Source organism: Eschscholzia californica, unplaced genomic scaffold, assembly GCF_041429995.1.
Source record: "Eschscholzia californica isolate CP2 unplaced genomic scaffold, dmEscCali1.0.p SCAF_4, whole genome shotgun sequence".
Lineage (NCBI taxonomy): Eukaryota > Viridiplantae > Streptophyta > Magnoliopsida > Ranunculales > Papaveraceae > Eschscholzia > Eschscholzia californica.
In genome coordinates this window covers 44,300,502-44,317,310 of record NW_028238461.1, presented here as the reverse complement: position 1 = coordinate 44,317,310, position 16,809 = coordinate 44,300,502, and the positions used below count along the sequence as shown (strand labels likewise).

The 16,809-nt window shown below is 38.1% G+C and overlaps 1 protein-coding gene and 3 pseudogenes across 4 annotated transcripts; 3 read left to right on the top strand and 1 right to left on the bottom strand.

Moving 5' to 3' along the window:
• LOC147545001 (uncharacterized) lies at positions 1-1,916 on the top strand (annotated as a pseudogene). The gene has a single exon (XR_015223050.1). The product of XR_015223050.1 is annotated as an uncharacterized LOC147545001 (transcript).
• Positions 1,917-4,284: 2,368 nt separating this feature from the next.
• LOC147545000 (uncharacterized) lies at positions 4,285-7,069 on the top strand (annotated as a pseudogene). Its single transcript, XR_015223049.1, has one exon. The product of XR_015223049.1 is annotated as an uncharacterized LOC147545000 (transcript).
• A 6-nt stretch (positions 7,070-7,075) lies between these two features.
• Positions 7,076-8,783, top strand: LOC147544999 (uncharacterized; annotated as a pseudogene). Its single transcript, XR_015223048.1, has one exon. The product of XR_015223048.1 is annotated as an uncharacterized LOC147544999 (transcript).
• Positions 8,784-10,367: 1,584 nt separating this feature from the next.
• Positions 10,368-16,001, bottom strand: LOC147544998 (polyadenylate-binding protein 2-like). Its single transcript, XM_086632198.1, has 9 exons — positions 15,287-16,001; positions 14,384-14,502; positions 13,642-14,298; positions 13,474-13,551; positions 13,303-13,392; positions 12,463-12,597; positions 11,350-11,535; positions 11,063-11,257; positions 10,368-10,853 (listed from the first exon to the last, which is right to left on the bottom strand). Exons 1-9 carry the CDS (start codon positions 15,531-15,533, stop codon positions 10,614-10,616), a joined length of 1,947 nt encoding a protein of 648 aa, XP_086488324.1. The 5' UTR covers positions 15,534-16,001; the 3' UTR covers positions 10,368-10,613.
• Between the last annotated feature and the right edge of the window lie 808 nt (positions 16,002-16,809).

Below are 16,809 nucleotides of genomic sequence, written 5' to 3'. Positions count from 1 at the left end.
ATCAAATCATAATTTTATCATTCTCATTCAATGTGGGTAGCTGGTTAATATGGGGATCCATCCAATTTCCAAATTCGTCCAAATATTACTTCTACAAGTCAATAAATTTCTAAAATTGTCATAGACATTTCTTATCAGACAGGATTGTGATGTTAATGAATAAAATACATACATACATACCAAAGAGATAAGATTACCTTCAAGAACATTCATCCCTCTCTGCTGAATTCTCCTCCTCAGAATCAAACAGAAAAGAAAAATGAGTTGCAGAAATGTTCAAATCATCTCAAAGAGTGCAGTTCGACCGGCTAGTTACAGTGATGTAACTCAACAAATTGATTTTGCTCCATGGGATCTCTTTATGCTCTCACTTCATTATATGCAGAAAGGTCTTCTTTTTACTAAATCTGACTCCGGAAAACTACCCAAACAAAATGAAGTAACAACTAATGGTTGTGCTGGTGGTGCTGATGGTGCTGGTGGTGGTGCTGATGGTGCTGGTGGTGGTATAATCAGTCACCTTAAGACCTCCTTATCCCACACCCTGGATTACTTCTACCCTCTTGCTGGTCGTTTTGCTTCGGTAAGACACGAAGAAGATGACACAATCTCTTTCTACATCAATTGCAACTCAGCTGGTGTAGAATTTGTTCATGCCATTGCTGATGATGTATCAGTCTCTGATATCACCAATTCAACCTATCTTCCTCGAATAGTTGGATCGTTCTTCTCTTTAAATGGTGTAAAAAACAGTGAAGGAGAATCCTACCCATTGCTTTCTATGCAGGTAACTGAACTTATTGATGGCATTTTTATAGGTTTTAGTGCTAATCATGCTGCTTGTGACGGTACTTCGTTTTGGCATTTCGTAAATTCATGGTCTGAAATCTCTAAAGGTTTATTAACTTCGAAACGAATTACTCTATCGCGTCCTCCTGTTTTCAAACGTTGGGTTCGTAAGGATACAGATTATCCCATTCGTCTTCCTTTTTCGTCAACGAATGACATATTATCAAGAAAGCAGAGTGAGCATGACCCGTCCGAGGAAAGAGGTTTTCATTTCACAAGAGAAAACATTGCAAGACTAAAAGAAAAGGTTAACTCAGAAATCAGTGATCCAACTTACAAGATCTCATCTTTACAAGCTCTGTTAGCTCTTGTTTGGGTAGCTGTGACCAGAGCTAGGAATTTGGATCCAAATGAAGAAACTAAATATATGTTATTGATGGGGGCTAGGTCAAGGTTGAATCCGCCACTGCCGGAAGAGTACTTCGGTAACTCGATAGGTGTTGGGTTTGCAACGGCTAAGGTGGGTGAGTTACTAGAGAAAGGAGTTGGTTGGGGATCATTGTTATTGAACAAAGTGGTTATGTCCCATAATGATGCATCAGTTAGAGGTCTTTTAGATTGGTTTTTGGAGGACCCTCAATTGGTGAGGTTTGGTGTCACTGAGATGAGTAACTCAATGACTGCTAGGAGTTCTCCAAGGTTCAACATGTATGGGAATGACTTCGGTTGGGGACAACCAGTAGCGGTGAAAACGGGGATGTCAGACAAGTACGATGGGACGATTACATTATCTCCTGGTGCAGTTGATGGAAGTATCGATATTGAAGTTTGCTATCCTTCAGAGATATTGAAGGCCATGGAGAATGATGTTGAGTTCATGGAGTTTGTCTCAGTTACACCTTTGGTGGATTAGCTATTTTTCTCTCTTTTCGTGTTTTCAGTATTTTTTGCTTCGCAATCTGTTGGAAGAGGTTCTTTCTTTGGCACGAATAATTTAGAACTTGAACTACAATCAAACACGTGTTTTTCTTTTTCTAGTTTTATTTACTAGTATTGTATAAGAAAATAAGAAAAAGAAAAATTTATCTGTCGCTCGATATTAGAAAATTGAATTTGATTTGATTGCATATTCAATTTCTTAAATTAGAGGTATTGATATATTTTATAGGATATTTTAGCTTCTTGAATGTAGATATCTTGATATTTGAACCAATAAATATTGGACAAAGCAATAAATCTTGATAGCTTGGCAATTTATAGTCACATTAAGGAAATGAAAAACTTATCTTGGCAAAATGATGAGGGCCATCCATTATTCAAGACAGATATATAGGTGCTAATGTTGTTGATTGGTTAGATAATCCGTATGAAGAATTCTAAAAATGATGGATGGTTGCAAAACCACCTTGATGTAGAATAGTTGTCCATGGGCAAGGAGAAGTTTCGCGACTAAGAAGGCAGATAATATTTAGCTATGACCTCCAGACTAATTGTAAATTTGGTTGGATGTCCAGAATCAAGCCTATATGCGACGGCCCATGTCAGTGGCGGCAAGTGCTCCACACATAATCTAACAAAAAGAGACGCGTTAGGTCAATGAATGTCACATGTGAGGGACTTGTCAGAATAAGCCCACTTAGACATAATAGGCAACTTTAGCAACCAAGGAACATAATATTTAGTCATTACCATTTGATTTTGAACTGGATGCCTACAAAACTTTAAGAGATTAAGATGATTAGTGGTATTGTAGTTGCAGAATCACTTTGATCTAGGATGGTTCCATCCTTGGCTCGAGGGTAGCAGCCCCTAGCAGATACCTCCATGGTCTAGAGGCTCCCTCGGTCACTAACTATCTCGAAGAAACTCATTAAATATCTCTGAAATGTCTGTGCAGATGCTATACCAGCATATACTTCAACAACAATAACACTAGGGATTCCTTAGTTGAGTTATAGAGGTGGATGATGGTATTGCTCTGCTTGGAAAGCATAATGATGGAAAAATTTATGTTTTGTGAACACTTGAAAAAAAATATAGGAAAATTTCTTGTTACCCATGTCTCATTGAGCAACACTATCACCAATCGAACTACTTCACATGCTATGGACACCTCCAGGGCTGCCCGGCGGGTTTGGCGGAAAGAACCCATAACAGCTCGGATTTGTTTTTTTAACCTAGACCATCGAACCAAGAGGGTTAGATCACGACAAGGATTCTACGATTTTTTTACAAGTAGACTACTTGATGATTTATATGCATAATTCAACAGTGGAGCTACTTCAATACACATGTGTAACATCACAATCACGTCAACACATGTGTTACGCCATTATACGGTTCAGATTGGAATTGCCTCCGTGAGGAAGTCCGATACAAGCAGCGTATATATAATGAGTCAGTGGCGTGGTCGAAAATTTGTGGGCCCGGTGCGAAAAAAATATTTGGGGCCCTTTCTCCAATGATATCAAAACGTAAACTCTTTTCACACATTATACGTTTAGTAATTATCTCTAAAGAAACTAAGTTCGATAAGAAAAAAAACAATTTAACTCCTTCCGTGAAGTTGAATACTTATTCTAAGTTGTGTATTTTTTCATCTCAAATACTTCTATGCAAAAACCATACGCATTTGACAACACTATTTTCACGAAAAGATAGAACAATAAGTATTCGACTTCATAAACATACAAACTAAACTAATAGTTTATCACTTTATCCATAACTTAATACCATAATAACGAGTTCATTTAATCACTTATGAATGAAATGTTGTTTCGCGTGGTTTAAAAAAAAACAAAAAAACAAAAAGTGATTGCTGGGTGGATTGAACCTGGGACCTCTTAGTTAAAATTCAAGAAGTTTACCAATTTAGCTACATCACCATATTATTTCACTGTCTACTGCTAAATATAACTAATTGAAATTTAGGGGCCCCTATCTCTATGAGAAAATTTTGTGGTTTGAGTGGGCCGGTGCGACGGCACCGGTCGCACCCCCTCAAACACGCCCCTGATTAAGGAGTCACACTCTGACTTTTCCACTTCACACTTTCTTTCCATGTGGTATTCAACAATCAATTTTTTTTTCTCCCGAGAAGCACATTATTTATCGTGCACTGCACATTATGAAGAGAATATAATACATCATGAACTAACACAATACAAATTTGTTTATAATACGTTATTTCACAGGAAGGCAGAATGCATTTTACGCATTTTGGACCTCCGCCCTAATTAAAATTCTGGGTGACCCAATGATAATAAAATAGAGTCGAAATGGGTTTAGGCCCAATGGCCCCTTCTACATTTAAACCTTACAAAAACAATATGTGTTTAAGAAAAGAAAAAACACATATGAAATTAATAGAATTTTATTCAATTAAATGCTATAAATTTGTTATACATATATTTTCCTGAAAGTATCACAATTGAATAATGATATAATAACATCAATTTTGGCAAATAACCAATTTCCAAACTTGTCCAATGGTTAATTTTAGAAGTTAATTAAAAATCTTCAAAAAAAAATCTCTTTGAGGACATGATTGTGATGTAAACAAATAAATACCAAAGAGATTTGAGTAAGACCTTCATGAACATTCATCCCTGAAATCTCATATCAAAATCAAACAGAAAAAAATGAGTTGCAAAAATGTTCAAATCATCTCAAAGAGTGCTGTTCGACCAGCAAGTTACAGTGATGTAACTCAACAAATTGATTTAACTCCATGGGATGTCTCTCTGCTCCCATTTCATTATATGCAGAAAGGTCTTCTTTTCATTAAACCACAATCTCTCAAACTACCCAAACAAAATGGAATAACAACTAATGGCGGTGCTGGTTGTGCTGGTGGTGCTGATGATGGTTGTGCTGGTATAGTCAGTCACCTTAAGACCTCCTTATCCCACACCTTGGATTACTTCTACCCTCTTGCGGGTCGTTTTGCTTCGGTAAGACACGATGAAGATGACACAATCTCTTTCTACATCAATTGTAACTCAGCTGGTGTAGAATTCATTCATGCTACTGCAGATGATATATCAGTCTCTAATATCACCAACTCAACCTATCTTCCTGAGATAGTCGGATCGTTCTTCTCTTTAAATGGCGTAAAGAACAGCGAAGGAGAATCCTGCCCATTGATTTCTATTCAGGTAACTGAACTTATTGATGGCATTTTTATAGGTTTTAGTGCTAATCATGCTGTTTGTGATGGTACTTCGTTTTGGCATTTCGTAAATTCGTGGTCTGAAATCTCTAAAGGTTTGTTATCATCCAAAAATGTTACTCTCTCGCGTCCTCCTGTCTGGAAACGTTGGTTTCGTAATGATACAGAATGTCCCATTCGTCTTCCTTTCTCGCCGACCAATGAAATATTATCAAGAAAGAAAAGTGAGCATTACCCGTCCGAGGAAAGAGGTTTTCATTTCACAAGAGAAAACATTGCAAGACTAAAAGAAAAGGTTAACTCAGAAATCAATGATCCAACTTACAGTATCTCATCTTTACAAGCTCTGTTAGCTCATGTTTGGGTAGCTGTAACTAGAGCTAGGAGTCCCGATCCAAATGAAGAGACTCAATTTATGTTACTGATGGGTGCTAGGTCAAGATTGAATCCACCGTTGCCCGAAGAGTACTTTGGCAACTCGATTGGTTTCGGATTTGCTATGTGTAAGGTGGGTGAGTTGCTAGAAAATGGACTTGGTTGGGGATCATTATTATTGAACAAAGTGGTTATGTCCCACAATGATGCATCAATTAGAGGTTTTTTAGAATGGTTTATGGGGAACCCTCATTTGATAAGTCCTGGTGATAATGAGATAGGTAACTCATTGACTGCTAGGGGTTCTCCCAGGTTCAACATGTATGGGAATGATTTCGGTTGGGGACGGCCGGTAGCGGTGAAAACGGGGATGTCGGACAAGTACAATGGGACAACTACATTGTCTCCTGGTGCAGTTGATGGAAGTATTGATATTGAAGTTTGCTATCCTTCAGAGATACTGAAGGCAATGGAGAATGATGTTGAGTTCATGGAGTTTGTCACAGTTTCACCTATGGTAGATTAGCATTGTCTATCTTTTTGTGTTTTCAGTATCTCCAATCTCTTGGAGGAGGATCTTTCTTTGGTATGAATAATTAAAATACAATGGACCTTGAGCTATAACAATTACAAATATGTTTTCATTATTTTTGATTCACTGAGATTTTTAAACAAGAAAAAACAACATTTCAAGTTGAGTTGAAACATGATTTGGCACAAGAGAATAACACAAGAATAGGGGCGTGGAAGAAAGAGTGCGAGAGGTGTGGTCTCACCAGCCCCCCCCCCCCCCCTCCGCCCCCCTCCCATGGGCCCATCACGGCGATGATGTGAGAAGACCAACCCAAACTGTAGGTGGACTCTTCACATAAATCCTCAACCAGTTACAAACATTGGCGAGTGTGTAACCTGGTTCGATAAGTTGGATTGTGTAGGAGAGGTCTAACGATCGAGTCTTTGCAAAACATATTTTTATGTTCGTTAGTTTCCCCTTATATGGTTCATCCAGTTTTTATATTTCTTAGATGATTATAGATCACAGACAACAATAAATGCAATGATTTCGATTACTTTGCAACGGATCCCAAAATCTCAGTCACGCCACTACTCAAGAATCACATTTCTCGTTGACTAGAATATATTTGTCACTAGATATATTCAAAATTGAATATGATAGCTTTTTTTAACATTAGATATTGTATAAGATATTATAGCCTATTGAATATAGATATTGTAATATTTATAGGACAAATTTCGGACTCAATAAAAGAAATCTATAAGACTCACTCATGAAGGTAGTCTTGGCAATAGGCACATTAAGGAAATCGATGAAACTCTGCTAGGCAAGTGGGTATAGAGGTATGGTTTGACAACTACTCCTTCAAGGTAACACATTGTCCAGGAGATATCTGAACGTGTTCCTAATCATTGCCAATTAGTTTTGAGCTAGATTCTTACAAACCTAACAGAGTAGAATGGTGGTTTGATGCGAGGAACCACCTTGATTGGGGGATTATACAACGCTTTTCTATAGGCCACCAGTTGGGCTGATTATTCATCACTCAAGAATATAATGTCAACACTAAAGATGCCTCATCTACCAATAATTCCCATTAAATTGCTTTCAATGTCAGAATCAACAGTTGAGATTAGAATATATCATAAGAAAAGTTTATGCCCATTAGAACACTAGCATCTAGCTTTTCAAACTCCTTCTGAAAATTATTTCCTTCTCCCAACTCAATTTAAGAATGATACAAAACTAACAAGACCTAAATAAGTAGCAGCAGGAAAGAAAATATTCACCTCACTCATCATACCAAGAGCTGAGAGGGGATGAGTTACACAAATGTTAATTCTCTCGCTACCAGTATAATCCGACCATCGAGTTTCAACGATATAACTCAACATATTGATTTAACTCCATGGGATCTTATTCTGCTCCCATTTCAATATATGCAGAAGGGTCTTCTGTTCAGTTCTAAATCCAAACAAGACAAAGAATCAAGCAGTAGTAGCAGTACTAGTAATGCTACTAGTAGCGGTGGTGGTGCTGGTGGTGCTAGTGATGCTGGTGGTGGTGGTGGTGGTGGTGGTGGTGGTGGTGGTGGTGGTGGTGGTGGTATGATTTGTCACTTAAAGACATCCTTATCACATACCCTGGATCACTTCTACCCACTAGCAGGTCGTCTCGCTACAAGAAAACATGAAGATGACACAATCTCATTCTACATCAACTGCAACTCAGCTGGTGTAGAATTCATTCATGCCATTGCTGATGATATATCAGTCTCTGATATCACCAGCTCAACCTATCTTCCTCGAATAGTCCAATCATTCTTCTCTTTAAGTGGTGTAAAGAACAGTGAAGGAGAATCCTACCCATTGCTTTCTGTTCAGGTAACTGAACTTATTGATGGCATTTTCATGGGTTTTACTGCTAATCATGCTGTTTGTGATGGTACTTCGTTTTGGCATTTCGTGAATTCATGGTCTGAGATCTCCAAAGGTTTATTATCGTCTAAGACATGCACCATCTTGCGTCCTCCTATTCTAAAACGTTGGTTTCTTAAAGATACAGATTGTCCTATTCGTCTTCCTTTCTCATCAACTAATAAAATATTATCAAGAAAGATTGAGCATAACCCATCTGAAGAAAGAGGCTTTCATTTCACAAGAGAGAACGTCGAAAGACTTAAAGCAAAAGCTAACCTACAAATCAGTGATCCGACTTACGATATCTCCTCTTTGCAAGCTTTGTTAGCACATATTTGGGTAGCTGTAATCAGAGCTAGGAATTTGGATGTAGATGAAGAGACTTCTTATATATTACTAACCGGGACTAGATCGAAAGTGAGTCCACCGTTGGCCGAAGAATACTTTGGAAACTCAATCGGGGTCGAGTTTGCAACTTCTAAGGTGGGCGATTTGTTAGATAAGGGACTTGGATGGGGGGCATTGATATTGCACAAAACAGTCCATACGTCTCAGAATGATGCATCAGTTAGAGGATTCCTGGGGAGGCTAATGGAAAGTAACAACATGGTAGGTTTTCATGGTGAGGCAATGGCTAGTAATGTATTAACTGCGAGGAGCTCTCCAAGGTTCAACATGTATGGGAATGATTTCGGTTGGGGACGCCCCGTCGCTGTGAGAACTGGGATGTCTGATAAGTATGATGGGACGACTACACTTTCACCTGGTGCAGTAGATGGAAGCATTGACATTGAAATTTGCTATCCTTTAGAAATATTGAAGGCCATGGAGAATGATGTTGAGTTCATGGAGTTCGTCAATGATCGTTAACCTCTCACTTTTGTTCTTTAGATGTTTGTGTTTTTCTTTCAGTATCTTATTCTAGACGGTATGTAGGAGTGTGTATCTAATGTTGCTTTCCTAATGAATGACATGAATGATGGGTCTTACAAACCCCAGAAGGCAAGAAAAATCATTTTGTTATCGACTAGCTTTTAGATTTAAATGAATCAGGTGGATATCAACTCCACAAATAAAGCTCATATTCTTCCCTTCTAAATCAGCTAGATTGGTATCTTAAAGAGGTGACGGTAAGTTCTTGAAGATTGACTATTTGTCCCTCTTTGTTAGAGATGTTCCAGAAAGATCTGGTACGACTAAATACGCCTATCCTAGCGTTAGTAGGTAAAACACAGTAGCCTTAAATTGCAGCTCAAGAGTGCCTGAGCTTGATCTACAAATGTGAAATCAGTGCCTCTAGAAGTCATATTAGGACCAAAACTGTTGACCCATTGATATGGGACGCAGGTATAAAAGAAAGATAATATTGACCCGTAGTAGGCCCTAAACCGTTCACCCATTGAGCTTCTACTTAGATACCAAAACAAATGAGCTTCGCCCTAAATATGGAAAACAAAGATAATTTGGACGAATTATTACAACTCGTGCAAAGATGAACACATGGGCAGAACCGACAGACTGAAAGAAAGATAATATTGACTCATAGTAGGCCCTACACCGTTCACCCATTGAGCTTCTACTTAGATACCAAAACAAATGAGCTTCGCCCTAGATATGGAAAACAAAGATAATTTCGACAAATTGTTACAACTCGTGCAGAGATGGACACATGGGCAGAACCGACAGACTGAATCGTTACAAATAGTGCAGATATGAAAACATGGGTAGAAGCAAACAGTCCAACATGGCTAGGGAGGGCATCCCGAACCAAATCCTTACACCCAACAACTACCGTCAATTGTGAATGATGGTCCAATAAACATTCCATTGAGATGATTCATCAAAAACACCCGACAACAATCCAATAAACATTCAATTGAGATGATTCATCAAAAACACCCGACAACAACAGTCAATTTTGGACGATGAGCCAATAAACACCCAATTGAGATGAAACACTAAGAATGATCTTTGCTGATTTTTCATCTCTGCTCTATAGAGAATTGGTGCTATATAGAGAATAGGCTTTAAATTCTTCATCGGAGTCCGCCATCCAAATATTGGTTCAAATTCCTCAAGCAAGAGGACACCTAATATTTGATTGTTTATGTTCAATACAGTATTTATTAAAAGAGACTCGCAATGAGCTGTATGACCAATTATTTGTGCCCACCACTCATGGAATTAGAACATGATGTCCGTGAGCATATATGCAAACCAGATGCAGATGGCATGGACAACAGGACAAATCAATGTCCATATGACCCCGAACCGATATATCATTAGCTAACAACGGTGAAATCACTTCAGTTTTACTCAAATCCCTAGATGGGACACTATGTACCTTCAATTTCATTGTGATGAAAAATGCAAGTAGATGTGCTTCTAAGCCAAACCTATGACCATACAGATCCATAATCAAAACAAACATACCATCATCTCAATGAGATGCACAATGTGAAAGTAAAGAGGAATTTTTCCCCTAAACAGCTGAAATGAACACCTTCCTGGAAGTTAGTTATCCATTTCGAAACCCTCAGCAATTAAGAACACGACCTTTAACATGCATAGCAAATAAAGGTTAACCTACTCATAGTTCATCAAACCAAACATAAGTTATATAAATATACCAATCTTTAACACCACACTACTTGGGAGAAAATCTTGAAGAGTATTTTCCCACAAACTTCACTACCAAACCAAACAGCATCTCATTCTCACTAAAAAAAAACAGTATCAAAACCACAACCTAAAAAAAACTTGTTCAAAGTATTATCCCAGACACTACCAGCAAACAAATGTTTTTTTTGTTTTTAACCATGAGAAGGAAAACAATACCTCTTTAAGAAGTATCGTTCAAGGAGAGGGAGGCGAGTTGATCCGCAGGGTTACTTGTCTGCTGCTGACCTGCAACACTCCTTAGAACTTCCATGGCTTCAGAAACTTTTGCTTTCAGATCCTCGGGTGATTCGAGCAAGTGAAGAACTTCAGGCTGGTCCATTTCTAGAAGCATTCCAGTTACTTTGGCAGCCATTTCATGCTCAAGTTGATCCACCAATGGATAAAGACTCTCTCCCAGCATCTATGCAACAGTTCAAGACAAGTTGTTTCAGAAATCAAAATATCTTTCAGGCTCAACCAATACCAGCTCGGGCAAAGCTCGAATCAATTGGGGCTCGAGGCTCAGACCTGACAGAGCCAGGCCCGAGTTCTTAAATTAAAACCAGCTGGTAAAGCAATTGATGCCAACAGGCTCAGATAACGAAAATTTATCACCAGAAGGAATCATACCGTTCTTTGATGTTCAGGTGTTGCATTAGCAAGAGCAGAAGCCAAAGCCCCAATTGGAATAGGTTGGCCCAAGGAAGCATCTCTTGCCGCTATGCCGCCCATATCATATGGACCTCCAAGCATGCCCCCAGCAACTGGAGCATCGGGCATGTTTCGACCAGGTGGGTAACGGTACATACGTCCCCTTGGCATCATCTGTTGATTCGATGATCATGTCAATAGGAAAATATGTATGTGATCGTAACAGAAGGAACAAAAAAAGTTTAGGTGTGGGAAGGAGCGGAAACCTGATGCTGTTGGTGCATCAATGGCACAGGCTGCTGGTTTTGTTGCACTGGACCTGCTCCACCCCGTCTGCCCCCTTGTCGTTGACCCTGCTGACCCTGATGGACCATTGGCATAAAAAAGTTTGGCATGGATGGTGCACCAGGCCTCATGCCAGGAACAAGTTGCTGCTGGTAACCAAACCCAGGCTGACATGTCACAAAAAAGAAACACCATTGCAGTAAGAACTTCGAACTCTCGTACCCGAACTTAATAACATGATGACATATTAAGAAAGGCACGAGAAGCAAAACTGAATTATAACAAATAAAACTAACACATCCTCAAAAACTTTCAAAATACAAATGACCGACTTCGCCTCTTTAACGGAATATAGGGTAACAAAAATCGGCAACAACATCAAAAGGACAGATAAAAAGCATGACCTATTTGACGAAAGTCATTTAGCAGGCACCTAATTAAATCATTTTTGCTTTAACATTCCTCCCATGACGCCATTGCAATCTTTAAATGAGTGCCAAATAATGTTGCTTGAAAATTTAAAAACGGGTAAAAAGTGACTTTTAAACTTGCCTTTGATTTGATCAAGAGCAAAGTATGTTTCTAAAGTATTTACAATCCTCAAATGATACTTTAAATTTGCCTTTTAAATTTATATACTACACTCATTGAAGAGATTCTCATGGATAGCAACACGGGTAAGAAAATGAGCGCAGTAAGAACGCTGACATCAACCATTTTGCATATATAGAACCTAAATAGTACTCTGTCCGTCCCATTTTGTTTGTAGTACTGGGGAATTCAACTTATTAAGGAGATCTTATTTATCGTTGACAAAAAGAAACACTTTCCTAAACTACCCTCATTTATGTTAGAGTATCTCATTATATATAACATTGGTAGAAGTGTAGAACCAATTATTATTGGTATTGAAATTAAAGGGTAGTTTTGGAATTGCCATCATTTTAATATTTGAATGAATGTTAAAAAAGGAAAGTGACCAAACATTTTGGGACATCCATAAAAGGAATAAGAACCAAACAAAGTGGGACAAAGGGAATATTGATTACTAACTTGCAGAAAAATAAAAAGTAGCAACCAGGAACAGAATATACCTGAGGAATCATACCAGGAGGACCTTGACCAAAAAATATTTGCTGACCAAGTCCCGGAGCCCCAGGGGGAAACATTGGCATCCGACCAATAGAAGGTGCCACCATTGCAGCAGGCCGAATTTGAGAAAATTGTGCCTATCCAAACAATAATAGATCACTGAATAAGCACCTTGAAATTTAGCAAAACATGATTTACTATGTTAACAGCCATGCCCCAAGCGTAGTTTCCCAACAGAAATTTACTGCTCAATAATAATGCCACTTAAACTAGTTGTTTGAAAGAAACAGTTAGGTAGAAAGCGCACATTGATAGACCAAATCTGCATTTGGCTTTGAAACGGGAAATAAATTAGCAGCAGACATTATCTACACCTTTTTTTATTCATTTTTACCGAAGACTTAACATCAAACATCATAAAGAGAATAAATTCATAAATTATAAGTGACGCCCTCCAACAACAAAAATCATATATAAGAACAAGAAGACACAAGAGGAACACTAAATTACTAATATATACAAAGCAGTGCTCTCTCCGTCTCTCGGACTCCTAACAAGGAGAAAAATCTGAAGTAGAAAAATGAGGAAGCAAGCTCAATATAAGAAACTTCAAAACACCAAAAATTCGCACGAAAAGAAACAACTGAAAGATTCATTCAGTAATGAAAGAGCTAAGACTTTAAAATGTGAAAAAAATTTAATTACATCAAGCATCCAAAACTGGGTATGGGATCATAACTAGAAGGCTGGAAACACAAGTGGAAGAGAAAGAAATGAATCATAGTACTTCTGTCAGATACTTCCATATCTGGTTCAGATGAAAGGATCTATCTCTAGCATACCTGTAATGTTGCCCTTCTATCTTCTTTCCTCTGTGCAATTGCAACATAAAGCGGCTTGTTTACAACCATTTTGCCATTCATCTCAGCAAGCTATAAAATACAGGATAAGAATTATTTATAATACTGACTTCCACATTAAAAATAAAAAAACATCCAACAAAATTAACTTACAGCACGGCTTGCTTCTTCGGGACTAGAGAAAGCAACAAACCCAGAACCTCTACTACCACCACTAGGGTCTCTCATGACCTAATAAAATAACCATATGCATATATCAAAATTCTTTCCACCAGAAGTAACAAGAAAATACAACCGAAATCATCATAAACTCCTACAAACCTTGCATGAAGTAATTGTACCGAACTCTGAGAAAATTTCCTTCAGTTGCTCATCACTGATGCTGTCATCCAAATTCTTCACATACAAGTTAACCCCTTGAAATTTATCAACTGTCTCCTTCACAGTCTGATCGAATCGCCCTTTCAGCTCCATCTCTCTTTCAGATTTCTTCTGAGCTTTTCCGACGTACCACTCTTTGTCTTCAAATTTCTTCCCGTTAAGAGCTTCAACAGCTTTGGCAGCATGCTCTGCATTCTCAAAGTTCACAAATCCAAAGCACCTGGATTTTCCATCTGCATCCCTCATTACAACGACGCTAGTAATTGGTCCATATTCACCAAATATTTTTTCCAATTCTTCTTGTGTTGTTGACTCCGCAAGATTTTTGACAAAAACATTGTTGAATGTTGTCTTGCTTGAATTGGTCTCTCTTTCTTGCTTGCGAAGAAAGTGCCCGACAAAAACTGGCTTATCATTCAGTAGCATCCCATTTAGCTTATCAATAGCAGTCTGGGCTGACTCTTCGTTGTCGAATTGCACAAATCCATACCCTTTTGACTCGCCAGAAGCATCTGTAGCTATCTTACAAGAAAGAATATTTCCAAATGCAGAAAAAGTCTCCTGTAAAGCTTTGTGGTCGATCGCCTTATCAAGATTCTGCAGAAATAAAGAAACATCACAGAGAGTTAATACTCTTATAAACTCAATAGGAAGCAAACAAAGAGAAGTATAACGCTAGTACCTTGATAAATATGTTAGCAGCGCCACTTTTGCGAACACTAGGGTCACGTTGGGAATACATAATCCTAATGGGTTTGCCATTGATAGGAGTGAAGTTTAGCATATCCAATGCCCTTGCCGCTGTAGATATGTCAACAAATGTAAGATACGGACCCAAAAGTTCAAACTAAATGACAGCCTGCACAATCAGTTGATAAGATATGCAAAATTCATTGAAAAAAACGTAGAAACGATCTTTCTAACAACTAAAATTGAAAACAATTGGCGTATTAGAATGATTTATATTGGGGGCGGGTCATCAGCATGAACTCCCCAACCATGCACACTTAGGTTACCACCATTGGGTGAGGTATTTTTCAACATTCAGAGTCCAAGTTAAGCTTTGTTGTTCTCGTCTTAACTGCAATCATATAATCCATTTGCAGTTGACCAGCATTGGCAACTTTTATTTCAATTGAATCTATGTTCAGAGGTACAAAATATCAAACCCTTGCTGTGCTAAATTCATGTGGACCTTAACGGAAATGTATTCTAATCTCCTTTTGAAGGAGAGCACTATTGTTGATGGCTACGCTTTTTCTCGCACAACAGTCAGCACTAAGCGGGTTAAATTCTAAGGTGGTTCAAAAGTCAAATTAAACATAGACAGGCTAACCCATGCATAATTGGTGTGGGACTAATTTTGGTCGAGTAAATCCAACTAGGGTAATCAGATATTCTTATATATTCTTATATAACTTCACAATCAGATTCAGATTGCCCAAAAAAATATCTATCAGCATGAGTATTTCTTAAACCAAGTCTAACACATTTAGACCTAATTTCAAATCCTAAATCAAATAAAAACAGGACTCAACTTCAACCACAAAAGAAATGAACTCTAAACCTAAAAAAAAAAACTAACCATCTTGAGGGTTGCTGTAATTAACATAGGCGTAACCAAGAGATCTCCGGCTGCTCAAATCCCTGCAAACACGAACAGATACAACTTGACCAAGTTGACTGAACAAGTCATAAAGCTGTGAATCCGTCACATTCGTCTCCAAATCTCCAACGTACAAAGACGTCAACACGAACTGACCGCCACCGGCGTTACCAACACCGTTTGGAGCAGAAAGAGTTGCCTGAGGTTGAACTTGAACTTGAGCCATCTCAAACACTTCAAATTTTTTCTTCTTTTCGAAAATTTTCTTCTTTTTTTTCTGTTTTTGCTTCCTCTCCTCTTATTGAACACAAACACAAACCCTAAAACTCTTTGTTTTTCGCAAATTAAAACAGATCAAGATATCAAACCAGATATTTAGATCAAAACAAAGATAATAGATTGGATTATGACACAACTGACTCTTTCTCTCACTAAATTTAGGGTTTTTATATGACTTTTTGGGTATTTTTTTCCTCTTTTTTTTTGGACTCTTTTTTTTTTTTGAGATAAAACCGGAGAGATCGATAATCGTAGATCCAAACGAAGATGATCGAACGGATCGGTGACACCGAAAACGCCAAACTACGACGATGACGACGAAGAGGAGGGAGAAGGAAAGGAAGACAGGAGGAGAGGTTAAATAGTAAAAAGTAGGGAGTACGGTAATAAGGGAGGGCAGTCCTAACCGCACCGCACCGCCGTTACGCAAACAACGACGCTTATATAGTAGAGAGAGAAATAAGATTTGATGGTTTTACGAAACCCTAATTTCATTAGTCAAAGCAATTCTTAACCGTTAGATCTTCAGCTTCTTACCCCACCTGACGTATGTGATGTATTTGGCTCATTTCCGAGTTCCATCACCACGAGCGACAACTCATTTTGACCTCGAGATCCTTCATAGCCCTAGAAAGGGTCCATCCAATCTTACGGACAAAAAGCAAGGGTTATTTTGCGAACAAATCGTACATAAATACTGTTTTTTGTTAAATGCGTATGACTCTTTATTATTTTGTGATGGATCGTCGACTAGTATTGACTGTAAAATAATGTTAGATTTAACTTCACCTTATATGAAAAGTTAACATCGTAATATAGATGTAACAACATTACTCTAAGGGTCCGTTTGTTACGTGGGAATGTGTGAGTAAGAAAATCCAACTTTTTCCAATGGGTAAGAAAGTCACTTTTTCTGGGTAAGAAATGATGTTTTTACTTGTTTGATAGAGTTGTGAGAAATGGGGAGTGCCTTTAAAAAGTAATTTAAATAGCCTTGTTTTTTTGGGTCATCCAGCCCATAACTGTATGAACTCTTCTTTTATTAACCAAATAACTAGTGGTGCCTTAAAATTCGTGACCATCTTCTCCAATAACCCTAACGATCCCTAATGTACATGGATATCAACACTAAAAACCATCTTATCGCTGAGGGCATACATTTGCTTATGGAATAGGGTTGTGATTATAGTATGTGTTATGGTGAAGAACAATCAACAAGAAAA

What these genes read in the sequence shown, in the direction of transcription:
- LOC147544998 (XM_086632198.1), bottom strand. Translation starts at nt 15,533, where the DNA reads ATGGCTCAAGTTCAAGTTCAACCTCAGGCAACTCTTTCTGCTCCAAAC. An exon ending in CCGAAGAAGCAAGCCGTGCT is followed by an intron (nt 13,393 to 13,473) that starts GTAAGTTAATTT and finishes TGTATTTTATAG; the next exon opens with CTTGCTGAGATGAATGGCAA. An exon ending in CACCTGAACATCAAAGAACG is followed by an intron (nt 10,854 to 11,062) that starts GTATGATTCCTT and finishes ACTGTTGCATAG; the next exon opens with ATGCTGGGAGAGAGTCTTTA.